The sequence below is a fragment of the Odontesthes bonariensis genome, chromosome 1, assembly GCF_027942865.1.
Source record: "Odontesthes bonariensis isolate fOdoBon6 chromosome 1, fOdoBon6.hap1, whole genome shotgun sequence".
Classification (NCBI taxonomy): Eukaryota; Metazoa; Chordata; class Actinopteri; order Atheriniformes; family Atherinopsidae; genus Odontesthes; species Odontesthes bonariensis.
In genome coordinates this window covers 24,807,691-24,825,933 of record NC_134506.1, presented here as the reverse complement: position 1 = coordinate 24,825,933, position 18,243 = coordinate 24,807,691, and the positions used below count along the sequence as shown (strand labels likewise).

The 18,243-nt window shown below is 39.9% G+C and overlaps 2 protein-coding genes across 2 annotated transcripts in view; one reads left to right on the top strand and one right to left on the bottom strand.

Annotated features, from left to right (window-relative positions):
* Positions 1-6,879, bottom strand: part of LOC142377581 (C-type lectin domain family 18 member A-like) — an 89,376-nt gene extending 82,497 nt beyond the window's left edge. Inside the window, exons 1-8 of the mRNA XM_075461836.1 lie at positions 6,833-6,879; positions 5,704-5,795; positions 1,636-1,869; positions 1,441-1,538; positions 1,149-1,270; positions 934-1,041; positions 746-838; positions 8-114 (exon numbers count right to left, since the gene is read on the bottom strand). Of these exons, the coding sequence (XP_075317951.1) occupies positions 8-114; positions 746-838; positions 934-1,041; positions 1,149-1,270; positions 1,441-1,538; positions 1,636-1,869; positions 5,704-5,795; positions 6,833-6,848 (870 nt within the window). The 5' untranslated portion in view covers positions 6,849-6,879. The remainder of the gene's footprint in view (positions 1-7; positions 115-745; positions 839-933; positions 1,042-1,148; positions 1,271-1,440; positions 1,539-1,635; positions 1,870-5,703; positions 5,796-6,832) is intronic.
* A 3,787-nt stretch (positions 6,880-10,666) lies between these two features.
* On the top strand, positions 10,667-17,373 carry LOC142384947 (fibulin-7-like). Its single transcript, XM_075471236.1, has 8 exons — positions 10,667-10,878; positions 13,285-13,444; positions 13,520-13,690; positions 14,283-14,408; positions 15,721-15,897; positions 15,986-16,123; positions 16,484-16,619; positions 16,787-17,373. The coding sequence occupies exons 1-8, from the start codon at positions 10,810-10,812 to the stop codon at positions 17,148-17,150; spliced, it is 1,341 nt and encodes a 446-aa protein (XP_075327351.1). The 5' UTR covers positions 10,667-10,809; the 3' UTR covers positions 17,151-17,373.
* The last annotated feature ends 870 nt before the right edge of the window (positions 17,374-18,243 follow it).

Sequence of the window (18,243 nt, the reverse complement as noted above, 5' to 3'; positions counted from 1 at the left end):
TTCTCACCTGACAGTGACTTTTTGCTCCATAGTAGGTTTCGGCTTCTGAGGACACCGTAAAGCAAGTACCATCTATCGTCACATCACATTTGTGAAAGGGGAACGGCACCCTCTCTGTTGAAATACAAGCAGCCAGGATATACAGAACACAACAATTTATGGCATTTAGCATCCATCTTGTCTCAGGTTTAAAGTCTAAAACACTGTATATTCTCATCTTCTAAAGTACCAAACTTGAGGATGAACTTTGCAGAATTCCTATTATCATTCTATCATTTTAACATAATGAACTAATTTTTTGCTTGTTGACCCAAAAGCTGAATGGCTAGAAACAAAATAATGTAAATTAATTGGGAGTCCAAAACTGCATTGCTTCTACTAGTCAACAGACCTATTAGGCATGGGCCCAATGGCCCATTGTTTTATTCCAGCAATAAAGTAGACAGTTTATCCCACAGAAACAATCATGCTAAATGAGATGCAAAAGAGATATACAATCTAGAGAAGTAAAAGAGACAATTAAGCAACTAGGTATTGCAAAACACTCCAAATGTAACACAAAATAAGCCACAAAGAGATCTACAGCAAAATTAAAACACAAAATGAACCAAATACTACATGACACGAGACACACAAAGCAACTCAAATTAAACAAACAAAACTCAAATATAACTTGAAATTACATCAAAGAGACACAAAAGTATGAACACACAAAAAGGCCTAGATTAAAGCCCACTGCACTCACCTGCACACTCAGCACCACCATAGCCAACATCACACAAGCAGGAGCATTCTTCTTCTTTGAAACGACCGTGGACACACTGCATACTGCATCGAACTGACAAACGGACACACGCACAATAAAATCCTTGTTCTCCCTTTTCTCTTTGTGTGCTAAGATACACAAAATAGATTCGATTTTATTAGTGGTACCTTGACAGAATCGTCCAGTGAAGCCCAGGTCACACTTGCATTTGCAGGATGAAATATTAAGTCGGCCATGTTGACCACAGCTTATACGGCACGGGTTCTTGGGAATCTCTGTTAAAAAATGCACGTAGTTTGCAAATTGCACATTTGGTCACTTTAACTACATTAAGCTACAGAATCTCAGCATTGAAAATCTGTTTAGAATGATATTTTCTTACCACACAGTCCACCTACATGATCCCACAGTCGGAAACAGCCAGACATCAAAGAGGTGCAGAGAGAGCAGTACAGCCCCGACTGGTAGGGGATCACCAGTCGACCATTTACCTCCCAGTTACCCCTGAAGCAACACAAATATATTGAATGACAAAGGAAACTAAAAAGATATCTAGAGTAGTAGCTAGTGAAACCATCTGTTCTTATTTCGATCCAAGCTGCTCCTTTACATTGTTTTTTTTTTTTTTAAAAACAATAAAATCTTATTATGGGGGAAAAGTTTGTAATCTTTACCCGGGGTAATATGCGCAGACAAATATTTCCCAGAGGTTTCCATCCCTCAGACACAGCTGGCTGGCACAGCCCACTTGACTTGAAGTAGCCCAAACCAGCTGCACAACAACAGAAGGTTGACATACACAACGCTGGTATTACTACAGATAAAACCAATGTGCTGCTTAATTACAGGACTCCGTAGAGCATCTGTACCTGTGTATAGTGCTGACAAGTTGCATTCTCTCTACACCGACCATTCAAGTAGAGAAAATCAACCCCCTCCTCAAACCAGGCATCAATGATGTCGTGGAAGGAGCTGACGCCATGAACAAAAAGATGTGTGTTCCAGCCAACGTGACTGAAAGATGAGGTGTGCTGAAGGGAAGAGTCTGTGTGACACAATACGGCTTGCTCATTTGCAAGTATGGCCAATCTCTGATTCCACTCCTGTGAATAGGCACATTATTTAGTAACAGAGCCATGAGGTTTTCATTAACAAGAAGTACCGCAGAGTAAAACTTAGTTCTTTTTTGGCAATATATATCACTTAAACAGAGGAGATCTAACAAAGCAAAACCGTTCACAAAACATGTGAGGTAACATTATCACATCTGTCTCAGAAGATGCATCCTATCAGAATTTAACTTTTTTTTTTCGCATAGTTTTCGGTATCAGAGTCGACCAGCAGTTCATTTTCTTTTTTCAACATTATCTTGTACAATATTCATAATGCACACTTTATAGATATATATAGGCAGGTTTGACCGCTTTAGTGGAATTTGACAAACAACCTAAAAAAATCCTCTGTCAGCTGTCTTTTCGCTAAGCAGACACCAACATTACTTTCTGACTGATACATGTTAAAGGAATTCTAAAATGAATAGTAAACAATTAAGAAATAATCATTTTCGTAACGATTGATTATCAAGAAAATTTTCATCACTGCTCATGTGATCATGCAAACATTTGATGTTAGTTGGTCTTCAAATTGCCCCCTAAGTCTATACTCACATTGTGATTTGTAGATACTGACATTACCTCTTTGGCAAGAGGGTTATTTTTTCAGTATTTCAGTGATTTTCTTCAAACTGTTGTGAACTAGGTGTTGGAGCCAATCATAAAAATACTGCGGGCAGCAGATATAGACTTTGCACAAATGTCTTATTTTGGAATAAAAACTACACTAGCACAAAGTTCGGAGCGAGAGATTGAAATCAACGGCAGTATTTCCAGAGTTGACACTGTTATAATGACATGACACCTGTCATGCACAGCAATTCAGCCGTCTGTAATTGTCAGTCACAGTTGACAATGTTTGAGACATCTTTGTTATAAAAACATATTTGCATGGTTCTAGGCCATAACTGGCCTAAAATGTCATTTCAAATAAACTGTTTAGCTTCATAACTTATTATTACTTTACAAAAACTGTCATTAGGTTGGATTTTATGAGACCAGTGCTGAATAGTTTAGTTTCAAGAGATGAAAAAGTTCTTATTTGGATAATGGAGGTGATGGTGAGAGACCAAGGACTGACCCACGTTTGCCTCCTGTCTGGACCAATGCTTTTCCAACTTTGCTTTAACCCCCTAAATGGTTAGGTTTAGACACATGAACCACCTGATTAGGTTAGACATTAAAACATTTACCGGAGTTGAGGTTAGGAAAATATCATGGCCATCTTACAACTTTGAAATCTGCATTTTCTGTTCACTCCACCCTCATCTGTAAATTATACTAAATGTTGTGCAAGGAAGAAAGAAACCCACCAATAAAATTCACATCTTTAAACGTTGGTCGGGATATAATTCAAAACATGCAGAAAGACGATTTCATGATTGTCTTTGAGGCAAGTGTCTAACATTGCACTGTTATATTACACAGGGTTGTGTATCTTCCTCCCTGGCTCTCCAAATATAAGCGTTGCTGAAGTGACAATACATTAAGCAGTGACCTGTATTTATTCAGAGTTAAAGGCTCCTCACTGAGGAGTGGACGTTTCAAGTCTGGGGTTCGCCACCAATCTGACTGCATTTAGGCGTCAAAGCAGAAAGGCTAAAGTATTTACAAGCATTTTTATAGCTAAGGTGCAGATTCTGGCTTTCAGCTTGAATTTTTCTGTCAATGCGGGAACACCAAAATGATGTAATAACTGTAATTTTGCTGACAGACTTCACACGTGGTGTAAAAAAGGCTAAGACCTCTAAATTTCACCGTTCACTCTGCTCTCTCATGTCAGCCATTTTTTGATGCCAGTAAGGGTGGGGGTTAGTGAGATAAAATCTCATAAACAGAGGTCATAATTTGCACATAAAAAAGTGAATGCTTGACTTTAATTTCTGTCTCTGTGGTTGATGCTAGGATTCATGGGACTTCTTCTTGGCTTAAAGATCTCAAGTAAAACTTGCTGAGGGGGCAATGGGTGGGAAAAAGGAGGAGGCCTCATTCATTCTTGAAGTGTTGGTATTTTATCTCATCCTAAAGCTTAGCCTAAATGACTGTATAATAATCACTTCAACGCAATATCGCCACAATGCTAAACAGTTCGTTCCTGTGTATGTGTGTGCGAAAAAAAACCAAAAAAACGTATTCAGATATTCACAAACACAGCCGAAGCCTTGAGCCGTTTAACGTTTATCAGCAAAGCTCTTTAATATGCCTCTTCAGCCCGGCAAAGCTTTCTCTAAGAGCTTTTGAGGGAATATTACCTGTAATACCAGGGTTGTGAATACAGGATGATTATCCACATCCGCTCTTTCTCATTACTGTCTTATCAGTTGAGAACAGTTCTCAGAGGCCAGAGAGCAGTTGAAGAAAGAGGCTCGCTCTGTATGGGTGGTTCTGAGGATGTAATCTATGACAAAGTGACAGTTTGCCCTGGTACAAATCTCATATTGGGCCCAGAAGGTATTGAGTGCTTTGTGGGTTTCACATTCGTTATTACCTCTTGGTCATAATCACATACAGGAGAGACAGCTGTACGGTGCTTCAAGGCAAATCGATAAATGGAATAAGATAGGAAGACTATTTAAAAGTTAGAGAGATAACAAAAACCTGAGCCAAAATGTTAAGATTCTTGGAGACTCAGCAACATTTATTCATGAGTCTCTTCTTTAGTCATTGTTATAGTCAGAACATACAATAGCACTCTAATAGTATGGGTGCACCATTAGTATTAAGACACAAACAAGAAAATGTTGTTTTGAAGAGTTTTATCCTTATCTAAAAAGAAAAGATTAATTTGTGTAATTTCACTGTATTACCCATACGAGACATTTTACACAGCTAATAAATTTTGGCTTTATTCTAATTTCCAACATTATCACTCAGCTCGCAGCAGAGCAAACGATGCACTAGCACTACTGTTTCAAACTGCTGAGACTATGAAGACTACAGGGGTTGACAGCTCAACCAAATGATAAAACATGTTTTATTCACATCTCTCTTGAGTGATTTTATTTTTGGTGGAATATGTCTCTAAATCAAAGCTGACCCTGCTGTGGTGACCAAAGCACGTCAACCAAAATAATCTCAATTGTCCTTCGTGGTCACACACCTGATGTACGATGTAAATCATTATCAGTTTAAAATTGATGTGCTTTTTTGTGACACTGCTACATTTTGAACATCAGACACATTTTCTCGGGAGACTGGGCTGGTTTTCACTGCCAAAAATGATCACAATAAATCTCTAAAATCCCACAATTTCACTGAGTTCATTCTAAAACATTTTGTGCAGTGGACTGATGTAGCACATTTTAACCCTGCTGCCATGGATGCTTTCATGTTGCTTTGTTTGTTGCCATGTTTCAGTATTTTCTATCTTGGAAATATGTAGAAAATGAGCTGTGTGAACATGGTTTCTGCCCTCTAAATTTCATTCATCAAACTTCTCAGAATCTACAGGGTTCCACGTCTTTGTGCATGTCTAATCAGTATATTGTACACAGTCGTCATCATCTCTGTGCCAGAGGAGCAAGAACCGCAAGCTTGTTTGAGCTTGAAAACATATTGAATAAGTTGGCAACTTATAGCCAAAGATTTTACAAAAGAGCACGGAGAGATTCAATCAAAATCCAGTGATTTTTATGAAGAGGGAAACGTGAGCTGCATTGTTAGACTAAACTTTTGTCTGTCTTGATTATTTGCTCCATGCACAATTGAGCACTCCAACAAAAGCACAAACTGTTAACAAAAGGATAACATTAAAACTTCACATTGAGGCAACAGCAAATGCACCATTCAAACATGGACAAGAGACAGACAATAGGTGCCACAAACCATTTTTTGCATGTTAGCTGCCATGGGTCTGACCCGGCTGCGCAGTCTATTGTGCTGGGCAACAATCTGAGAGTGCTCCTTCACCCTGAGCCCTGGAAGAGAACACAAACGCTCATTTACTATACCTCTGCTGCTGTTGCCACGGTAACAGAATGCAAATACCACTGGCGGGACGACACTTTCAAGGGAGAACATTTGAAGCATGGCTTTAAAAAAGTCTGTCACTCAGCCTCTCTCAGCCTTTTAGGTTCAACACAACATTTCAATCAAAGCACAAAGTTATACCTGAATCCTGTTCCATATCAAATGTGACTGTATAGTGACAGTTATAACTGTAAAGATACTTTTAGTAAACAAACTTTAACATTCTGTCTGCTAATAACACACCCCTATTAAAACTAGGTCAGTTTATTCCTCCATTGATAGAGGGGGGAAAGCAGACTCCCAACCATGCTGAACTCAATAAACAGTTGAAAAACCCTTTCTTATCATGACATTGTTATCATAAAATGGCTTGATGTGATCTTAGGTTAAACACAACCATGACATGATGACAAATAATAATAAAAATAGCAATATCAAGAAAGCCTGCAGCTCAAATATTTTACTATTCTGCTGCTTTAAATTGCCTGATATCCTTTAACCATTCATAGGCGGGCACGCTGTTGATATGTATCATTAAATTGCGAAATGTTATCTTCTTTTTCTCAAGTTAATTACTTCTACACACATTTGATTTGGAAGTTTTTATCAATATACTTCTGAGTGAAGTGTTAATAAGTATGCCATGTGTCTGTCAAAATGCTATCAAAAGGAAATTGGTTTGGATAATGTCACACTCCAACAGAACATCACAGATAGACTCCTTACGGGTTTAGCAGGTGGTACAGATAAATCTGAGCGGCCTCGAGTCCACGAGAATCTGCATCTTAAATGACTGACACCTGATTTTCGACACGAGGATACAAAGTTCTTCTTGTCAGATTGGACTCTCAAAGACCCACTTGCTATAATTAGAAATAAATCAAGAACAATGCCTAAGTTCTTTTTTTTTTTTTTTTAAATCAGCCTGCGCTAGTATGGCCCTCGTGGCCGTCTGACACTCGTGGGTAATTTGAAGTGAGTTTACCGGTGGTTGGAGACATCGGTATGTCCGGCGATTCTGCAATAATCCGATTCTCAGAAGTAAACAAGTCGAGCAAAAACAAAACGACACACAAATCCAAAGTCCGGAGAGACGCAGCAAACCCCATCGTGATGTTCTGAAACGTCCCTAACAACAGAGCCCTCTGTCAGGATCACAGTTATCCTGCCTCCCCCTCCCTCTCGCCCTCCTCCTCCTCTTGTCATCACCCACTCAGGAGATCTGACATCGGAAGACCCTTTAACTTAATGTAAAGCGTATCAGACGGTATGTTTGCATGTCATTTTAACTACTGGGCTCCAGTGGTGTCTCTCTTTTGAAGTGCAGATGTTTTAACAAAAGAGAGAGAGAGAGACAGTATAGGTTTCCATTGTCCAAATAAACAGGGACAGATAGCAATCAATGATTAAGCTATCTGTCCCGAAGATTAAGGAGGAAAGCTATATCTTAAATTACATACATTCTTGATACAATATTCAAATATTCATAACTGAATTTGTTACATAATATGATGCTGGTCTTAAAGGAGATTAGTTTCTGAGTATCTTTGCTGTGGAGACGAAAAACTCCAGACTCCATCTCGACACAGCTCCAAGCTTACTGTATCTTGTGTCAAATCATGATCTGCTGACTATGACAACAGCTGTTAAACGAGTATGTAAGCCTTAGATGTGATGACACACAATAGTGCTGTCATATAAAAAGGAAACTGATTTAAATCTCAAAGTTGTACTTTCCTAGTTTACATACAGTTACGTGAAAATACTCACTCTTTCAAATGTAAGGATTTACATGACTTGGCATATTGAAAGTCCTCTGGTCCCTACCGGGTCTTAAAATGAGGTTGATGCATCCTCAGATGAAGAACAACTTGTGATACATTACAATGAGTCATTTATTTACTGGACAAAAACTGAGCCAAAATTCTGAGCTTGTGTGTGAACGACTAAGAACTGATTCAAAAACACTTGTACAATCATCATTGTGAAGGAATCTTTTTCTACATGACTTTATCAGTCTATCGTTGAGGAGGAATTTTGTCCAACTCTTCTTCACTTCGGTGTTTGAGAATTGCAGGCATTTGTTCCTGCACAGCTCACTTAAGGTCCCACACACCGATTCAAGCAGGTTGAGTTTGACTGGTTCATGGTAGCATGGTTTATTTTATTTATATATATTTATATGTATTTGATCATTAGATCATTGTCCTGTTGCACAATTCAGTCTGTCTCAGCCAACCTTAGGTGTCAGACAGATGACCTCACATTTTACTCTATAATATTTAGGTATACAGGGGAGTTTGTGGTCATTTCAGTGACTGCAAGGTGTCCGGGTGCTTTGGCTGCAAACAAGCTCAAATCATCAGCCCTCCACCACTGTGCTTGACAGTTGGTATGAGGTGTTTGTGCTGATATGCTACGTTTGGCTCCCCGAGACGTGGCACTGTGCAATATGGCAAAACGTCTCCACTTTGGTCTCGTCTCTTCAAAGAACATTGTTGCACCTGTTTTGTGGTTTGCTCAGATGCAGCTTTGCAAGCCTAAGCTGTGCTGCCATTTTCAGAGAGAAGAGGCTTTCTCTTGACAACCCTTCCAAGCAAACTATCCTTTCCAGTCTTGTCTAATTGCACTGTCACAAACTTGCATATTCAACATGCTAACTGAGGCTTGTAAAGTTTGAAATATAGCTCTTGTTTACAGTTTCTCTGTAGATTGCACCGTCTAGCTGTGCGTTGAACTTGCTTGAACATCCACTCCTGGGAACATTGACAGCTGTTGAATACTTTCCACTTGTCAATAGTCTATCTCACTATAGAAGGATAGACTCCAATTGCTTCTCTAAGGTCTTTGCTGATATCTTTCCTCCTTGGCATTGTGTATACACACACCTGAATGTTCCAGACCAGCAAACTGCCAAAACTTCTACTTTTATAGAGGCGCTCACACTTGCTGATCATTTGATTAGCAGCACCTGGCTGCTAGATAATGCTTCTGCGTGTTGGCTTAGATTTTGTTTCATAAATACCAACATGGAGCAATATATCGTGTTGTCATCTTAGGGGAAAATTTACCTCATTCTAAGACACGGTATGAACCAGATGGTTTTCCTTATATGCTGACATGAAAAAACCTTACGTTTGAAAATGTTTGAGATGTACTTTCTTTTTCGCATGACCATTTTCACCTAATTATTGAACACATGATTAGTGACACTGTCACATGTTTGAAGCACTAATCTCTGCCATAATTTCCCATCTAGTAAAAGACAAAAAGAGGACATAGCCACATTGACTACAAGGTTGAGCAGGAGCGTTCATCACTGTTATTGAAGGGAGGCTTGTTTTGAAGGACTGATGCTTATCTTTCATATTACTCACTGGAGATTAATCTTCATTTTTGAGCTGAAGTGACAGATAAAATGTTTCAGATATGACAATAGCGGCGCAAGATATGGTAGAACAGAAAGTGGTACAAAAGACAGTATAGGTCTTAGAGTGTCATGGTACAGGGTGGAGCTACCAACATGCCTGTTTAAACATAGGGACGATGTTTTTTTATTCTTTCTTTCATTTTCATGGACCCATTGTGAGACTCATGAATCACGATATACACTGTGTGATGATTCACTGTCTGCAGATGGCTGCAGCGCAACACAATGGACTCATGTCTCTCCACTGTGAGCTGTGTGCATTTTTTAACAAGGATTTAGTCCCCAGGCTGTCCCGCGGTTTTCTCTCTCTCTCTCTCTCTATCATTTAAAAAAAAAAAAGCCTATCTGACCCCGTTAGGCTCACATTCTGTTCTGTGTTCAGTCGGATGCAGCCACTCTCCAGGATGAATTCTCAGGTAAATCCAGTAACCAAAGGAGTCATCTGTTTGTGCTCAATGCACTTAACATCTCAGTTTTATCACGGTTTTATCGGCAGGCCTGCCCCCCCACCCCCCCCCCCCACCAGACAAAAACCCTTCAACACAACAGATTTTTTATGTACAGCACTTCTTTACCCATTCATTTACGTGATCACATTCCTCACAGACATTTTTAGTAAATCGCATTTTTTTTTCTCTTTCACAGTCAGCAACTGTAAAAAAGATTAAGGTGATGGGGTGAGACCCACAAAAAACTAAATAGCCCTTTTCATTGGTCAACAAGGACAGATGCAACCCAACTACTTAATCAAATATAAGTTTATAGAGGAGTTTTATTTCTACCCAAAAACAAGCATTAGTGCAGGATACAGACTGCTGTATAATTTATAAACTCTATGTACTTATTTTTGCTCCATTATTAGTCTGTTAGTTGAAGATTGCCCAATTAAGAGCAGTAACAGTGAGTTAGGGGGATTAATCCATTTATGCTGTGACAATAATAGCTAGGCCAGGTATGGCCCTTTGCTTGTAACCTGAGGGTAATTTGTGTTGTTTGGTTTGCATGTTCTCATGTTCCAGTGTACACTTTTGGAGCTCCAGTTTCCTTCCATTCTGAAAACGTACATGTTTGGTCACTGGTGATTCTAATTTGACCCTGCGATTAAGAGCATGGGTCGGCTAGCTGTATGTCTGTGTTAGCCCTGCGATGGACGTCCAATAAAAAAAAGAAAATGGATGGATGGATGGATGGATGGATCCAGCTAATATCAAAAACAGGAATGTGCATACAGTATGCATGTACTCCTGCAGAGGGCACAGGTTCTCTATAGATTCTCAAATCATCAAGTTGCTTTGAGCAGCGAGAAAGTGCACTCAAGATCAAGCAAAGGGATAAAAATGTTTTCTTCCAGGTCTCTTTCTCTGATTGGCTCCTGAACAGTAAAGCCAGCATTCCACATCGTTTAGCTGCAGCAGCTTCGTACCTAGAGTCTCTGCTCACTCTGTGGGCTGACAACTTAAGGTTCACCCTGTTTGTAGCTTCTAACACATCTGAGGACCGCTTGTCGACGGTGCATTGGCGTTAGTGGAACCATGTTTGCGTCAGCTGTGAATATCATTACTTTGCTGTGCTTCTGTTTGCTCTATCCTACTTTTGGACAGGTAAGAATCTATGCAACAGAATATTGTAAGATAGCAAATGAATAAATCTGAGTGACAGCAGTGAGCATTGGCTTATACTGGTTCATTTGAGATAATGATGTTAAATTAGTTAAAAAGGTATTTGCTAAAAATATGCATCAAATAATCATATGTGGTTTGAGAGGCTTCAATGCCCAAATTTGGTTAACTTCTCTGCTCAGAAGCACACAACATGTACCACTGTGAATATCCTTACTGTACGCTACAGAGAAAAATCTGACAGAGCAAACCTTCAGTTGCCTCTACTTTGCACGCAAGCTTCAGAAACAACATCCCACAGACTCCAGAGACTGAATTAACTCACCATATCTTTGCTGTGCTTCACTGCAAGCTGCTAAGCATTTCCAGGAAGCTGCATGTGTCTGTGAATGACTCTCTTCAAGCCTTCGCATGCATGTCTGCATCTGTGCTTGTACAGTATTTGTTTGTATTCTGCTAAGAATGTATGTGTGTGTAAATGTCTGAGAAGGAGTCTGACGGTCCTTTACAAAGTATATGAAAGTTCATGTTTTTCTTTCATACTGTTTAATTAGATTAGCTATAACTTTACGGTAATATTAAGCCAGCCGTTGTAAAAATCGCTTACTTAACATGAGGCCATGTGAAATGTTGTCAAGCACACGCAAAAAGAGGCCTTTGGCAGCCACACCATCAACGCCAGCCACTATCTCCCCCTAGATGACCGAAATCTTTCCAAACCTCAATTCACCATAAATGAGAAAGGTGTTTTCAACAAATATTTGCCCTTCTTACATAAGTCCTGCAGGATGAAAACACTAATTGGTTGTGCGAAAACATGCCTGAGAAGGGAGGGCAGGTGGGGAATGACGGAATGAGAGTAATGAGGGAAAGAGTGTGGCCAGAAAACAAGACCGCTCCACTCCCTCAAGCCTCCAGCCAGTGAAAAGGGAGGTTGTAACACAGGTGATGTTTAAGCTGAGGAAGTTCATAACCGAGGGACTAACCCCAAACTCAGTGAGTAATTTACCCATAAGCACTGTAGCTTTTTATACTTACCCCTGTCTTAAAATGTCATTACATAACTTTATGTGGGGAAGACTTCTAGAGGAGGCTACACCTAAAACCACATCACAAGAACACACTGTGTTACACAGAGTGCTTCTCTGTTTACGGCTGAGCTAAAGGATCTAGCCAACTAGCAAATAAGGAGGTTTCTGCTTTAAAGTCCACACAGTGACCAAACACTCTCTGATCCCTGCTGCATTTACTCCCACAGAAAAACACCTGAGCTTCTGTGGAGCACAGATACAGTATCCATTTAGGGCATTTGTTTTGTTTGCATGCTCCGGAGGTGGCTATGTTTTGTTACAGACGGGATTCCATGTTACAAAGCATCTTAACCACAGTTTAACAGTTGTTTTGCAAAAATTAGTGAAACAACTCAAAAGGTAAAGTAGACTCAGATGTCCATGTGCTTTGTAGGTGATTAGATTTTTTTCCAATGGCAAGTACACAGAAGAACAAGTCGGTGTGATTTAGGTGAAGTAAACTCGGTAATAAAATTATGTATTGGGCAACTGTGGCTTCAGAGACCGTACTGTTATCTTTCAGTTGGAAGGTCAGTGCTACGATCCACAGCTTCCCCCGTTCACATGTTGAAGTGTCGTTCGGCAAGACACTGACCCTCCCAAATCCATTCATCAGAGCGTGAGTGTGTGTATGATTGAGGAGAAAGTATTACACTGATTAAAAAACTGTATAGACTGAGAAGAGCTGTGTGCATGGGTGAATGTTGTTGGGAGTGTAGAGGCGCTAATTGTCAACAACTCGTGAAAAGCTACATTCAGTCCATTTGGTGTTAGGGTTATAAAAGCTTTTCATTATCCAGCTTTTTTGGAGTGTTGTAAATGATTGCAAATGTTGGAATGAATGGGTCAGTTCTCCTGCTCATAAATCATTGACATCAGTGGCTTGTGGTCTCTCACTTCAGGAGAATTTTCTGTGTCGATAAATATTTATTTTGAACTGACCTTAGCCAGAGGAATAGCTTCACTGTATTCAGAAGTACAACCAGCAAAACCACCATAACTTCTGAAGAAAATTTATGAAGAAGCTCTGTAGTTTTATAAATCTATAGAGGTTTAAACCTAGAGATAAAAGCAGGTCAAGCTTTTTCTATGGCTTCCTCAAATCTATAGAACAGTCTACCTTTACAAGTTACTTACAATCCTTTGTCTCTTTTGTCTCTTGATCTTTTGCTTTGGTGTTTGAGTTGTCAGTTTCAATGGACTGTGAAGTGCTTTAGTCAACTGTTTTGTTTTAACCTAACCATTAAACTATAATACCCTCCAAACACTTCATATTGCATCACACTTTAATGTCGTTAACTGCTCTGTTTTCCTGCAGGACTGTCCCAGTCGGCAAGAAATGCAAGGGTCTCTGAAGCAGGTCCAGAAGCTTCTCTCAGCCCATGAAGCCTCCTACTTGCAGAGTCTACGCAACCTGAAGAAGAAAATTAATTTACTGCAGAGCAGTGCAGGGAAGCCGACTACAAAAACCATAAACAGTGAGCCACAGCCCTTGAAAGACAGAGTTGTTCAAAAGTGAATTTTTTTTTTCTAATAATCTATACTTCTGCCAGGTACCTGCCCGAAACTGGATACTCCCACCAATGGGAGGAAACTTGGAAAATCCCACAGCACGGGGCATGAGGTCCACTTTCTGTGTGACCCTGGTTATGAACTTGTGGGATCAGAGAGCAGGGTTTGTCAGAATAGCCTGACCTGGAGCGGCCAGCAGCCCATCTGCCGAGGTTAGAGGCCAGTCCTCTGCTGCCTGTCCTCACTGTGAGGCCATTTTCTCCATCTCTGTCTCCTCACCCTCTTCCCTTTCCACTCTCTCCACTTCTTCTGCTTGACCATCACTCATCCGGTTATCTGACCCACTGATCTCTTTTACATCCCTGTCAACATCCTCTTTGTAAGGTCTCTGTCTCCTCTCCTCTTTTTGTACATTTTCTATGTAGAGATACATTACGCATCTGCCCCGTGATCATATTTCTTTTGTTATGTACTTTAGTTGCTGTCCAGAGATCTTTTTGAATGCTTGACATGGGATATTCCATTCCAGACTCTACATCTCCTTGTCAGATTGCTGACTTTGAGATAACAGCTCAAAGGCTTTTTGATCAAGATGTGGCTTCCCCTTAATATTGGCTTCACCCATAACATTAACTTGTTATGCTCCATTATTTCCTCCTATTTCTACAATACATCTATATGTCATAATGCTATGTCCTCAGCAGTTCAAGCATCAAAGTTATTAAGTTGCATATGTCATGGTATCTCTGAAAGGGTTCAAAGATAGCACCCCTGGATAACATCCTCTCTGTCTGCTTCCCTCAGACATCAATGAGTGTGCATCGTCTCCCTGTTTGAATGGTGGGACGTGTATGGATGAGGTGAATCAGTTTTCTTGTGTCTGTGCCAAAGGTTGGGCTGGAATTACATGTCAGAGCCCTGTGCCAACATGCAAGTATAACACTCGAAATACTCAGACCACACACACACACACACACACACACACTGGAGGGGTAATTTTACCATCCTACCACAGAGACACTTAAGACACTTTGGTCTTATGAAATATTAACATATATGATTGCAGGATCTCTTCGGTATGTCAAAATATTATTTATAACACATATATGTTTATAGGCTATAATCCAAATCTTCCTCGTCTGCTGAAGAAGATTACACTGGCCAGTAGTCTGACTTGCAAATACAAGCCAGTGCTAAATACCACAGAGTGGGTCTTACTAAATTCCAGCCTGAAGTCCCAGACAGGACTTGTTAAGGAATGGTGGTCTGCTCCCTGATGTAGATGGCAGGGTAAATCTGTGGAGCCCAGCTTGTTTTTGTTTTAACAATTTTTAGGAATTTTAATGCTGATATCCAATTGGTTAGTTTGTTGAGAACTTAAAACTTCAAATAATGACCATTCAATAAAAAGCTACGAGTAATTCATTCACTACAATTAAATATATCATGCATGAACATTATTCTGTAGTCTATGTTTGTTTTGCAAGGAACTTCAGTAGTGACATTTACAGCTTTCATTGTTTTTTTTCCTGATCAAACCATCTCAGCTATTCTACACACACATCTGCAGTATTTCCACACTGACTGTTGTTCTGTTCGAGCATGCAAATACACTTATTTCTAAGCTTAATTTCCAACTGATTTTGACCATCAAGTTTAAATTAGTTTCTTTTTTAAGCAAAACTTTTGTGCAACATTTTACGAAAATCCCTTGGAAATTTTTCAAAAGATTTTGAATTCACAAGGGTAGAAAGATAATATGTTTCTAACTACATAGAAACATACAGACAAAGAGATGTATAGACAGACTGACAGACATACAACTGGAGAGCATGATGCCTCTAGTTACAACCAGCCCAGAGGCATAAAAACCCAACACTGAAGCCACTTGTTATCCTGACCTAAAGCATACTGTTATTGAATCTTCACTGCTTTTTCCTGTTGACTTCTGATATAAAGAATATCTCCTAAATAAAATAAAGCTAAAAGTGCTTACTGTGACTTACAACCCTACTACTCTACTGTAGAAGAGCAACTGACACTGACAGCCCTGACTGCCACCGTCTCAAGTCATCCCGAACACATCCACCATGTCTGTCACATTCAATCAGTTGGATAAATAAACACCGAAGGTCTGAGATTGACTCAGAAAAACGGCTCGGAGGAATTTTTCAACATGTTGTGAAAATATTTTTCACAGCTGACCACAATTTCTCCTCTCTCGTTTGACTTCATCATTCAGTCTTTATCACCATGACAAATACTTCTGCCGCCAGTGCTGCTGCTGCTACCACCTTACCAGCTGCTACAACTGGGCCTTTTGTTCGTCCATCCCGCTGTAGCACTGTGCAGGGAACCACCCACTGCACCTGTGAGCCGGGATACACCATCACCGGCAGAGACAGCTACACCTGCATTGGTATTTAATCAAACCCTAATTACAAATTCTAACATTTATGATGTATCTGTATGGGATGTTTACTGTGTGCGTGCATTATGCATTTCAGATATAGATGAATGTGAGTTGTTCCATAATGGACAAGCTGGCAGACTGTGTTTACATGCTTGTGTTAACACCCCTGGAGGCTATCGTTGTTCCTGTCCAGCTGGGTACAATGTGACCCGCGATGGACGCAGCTGTAAAGGTGCACACACCATTTTTAATTGTTTTTTTATTTATTTATCTATCGAGTCTGTTCTCCAGATTCAAAACAGCTGAAAATGATGACAACACATCAGCTCAAAGAGAAACAGAATGGCTTAAAAGAGATGCAATGGCCACAATGTAATAAATAAAAGTGCAGAACCAACACGTGAATGAGATCAAATGTTATTCATGTTAAGTTCCAACACCACTTTCTCTATAGAGATTAAATAACTTTTTTTTTTCAACAAGTTATCTTAACTAGAAGAAGCATTAGGGAATCGCTGTCTGTTATTTATTTGCCTTTTTAGTATATTAGCATTTTTTGTATTTACAGTAATGGCTCTGTCTTGTCTCCCAGATATTGATGAGTGTGCCAACAGGCAAAACAACTGCACAAAGGACCAGATATGCATTAACACGTATGGTGGTTTCCAGTGTGTTCGTGTGGACTGCCCCAAAATCCCTCATGCTACATATGTCAAGACATCACCGATGTGAGCACTATCCTTACAGACTTTTCTCCAAATTAATAACCCAGATCATTTTTAACTGAAGTAGCACAGTGCCAAGCAGATATGGGTATTAAGTCTTCAACCAGTTTCACTCTCATATTTTTCTTCTCAGCTTCAACTTTTCTCTGTTTTCTTTTGTTATCTTCCAGGCGTTGTGAACGAAACCCCTGTCCTGTGGACAACAAAGCATGTTCTCAGGCCCCGAACTCCTTCTCTTACCATTACCTGGCAGTTGTGTCCAATCTGTCAGCTCCTCGCGTCATGTTCAGAGTCTCAGCTTTGCGTCCAATAGGTGAGACGCTTCGCTTCTCTTTGCTCGGTGGAAGCCAAGCTCGGCGCCACTTCACGGTCCAGCGGTCAGACCGTCTGACAGGTCAGCTGATGCTGGTGAGCCCAGTGCAGGGCCCCGCCACTCTGGAGGCAGAGGTGGAGATGAGTGAGCTGGAGAGACGAGCCCAGCTAGGGAGGTACATCACCAAAGTCAGCATGTTTGTTTCCCAGTATGAATTCTAAAAAAAATATAGAGAAAAAAAAGTATTTATTGCAAAAAGAAGAAGAGATTAGATGATGAAAGGTGGACAATAAAATAGCACTTAAGCTGGACCAGACAACGCTGTACTCCATCATGTGTGAAGGTGTTGTTATCCTCTTTATGATCCTGTTTTATTTATATTCTGGTTTCAGTAGTAGTGCAGTAGAACTTGAGTACATCATTAAACATCATAAACCATGATAAGTTTGGTGTTTTATTTTACAACTCACAATATCTTAAAAAAAAGTATTATGTGAAGTCTGACAGCACATTCTCTGCCTGCTGAAATGGAGATGCTTGCAAGATTATTCCGCCCCTTAGTGTTCTTCCTATTTTAATTTCATTTTTTTATTTTGAGTTACAACCTGTAATTTAAATTCATTTGAATCAAATTCAAATTCACTCAACCGAAAATAGTCAAAATTGGTGAAAAGAAATGTAAAAACCTGCAGAGCACCATGAAATTCATCATTACAAAATGGAAATAAAATGGCACCATAGCAGACCTGCCTAGATAAGGCCGTCCACCAAAATTCATAAACTGGCCAAGGAGTGCATTAATCAGAGAGGTAAAAAAGACCAAATAGTAACAATTTAGGAGCAGAAAGCTCAACAGAGAAGACTGATGTGATGTTCATCGGACCACTAAAAGCTGTCCTGAGAGCTTGGCTTTATGGAAAGGTGGCCATAAAAAGAAATGAAATAGAAAAAGCCATTGCTGACATAAAAAGCTCACCAAAAGGCATGTGGGAGACTAGTCCCCAAACGTATGGAAAAAGGACAGATGACTCCCGAGTCAAACTTTTTTGCCATCAAGGAAAACAGTATGTCTGGTGTGAGCCCAACCCTCATCGCCCTATACTCCATTGGCAGGGATTGGGAAACTTGTCAGAATTTAGGGAATGCAGAGTGGTGCTAAATACATGGAAATTCTGGAGGAAAAACTGTTTTTAGTCCTCCAGAGATTTGAGACATGTATGGAGATTCACCTTCCTGCAGGACAATGATCCTAAACATACTGCTAAAACTCAAATCTCAAATGGTTTAAGGGTTTTGGAATGGCCTGAAACAAGC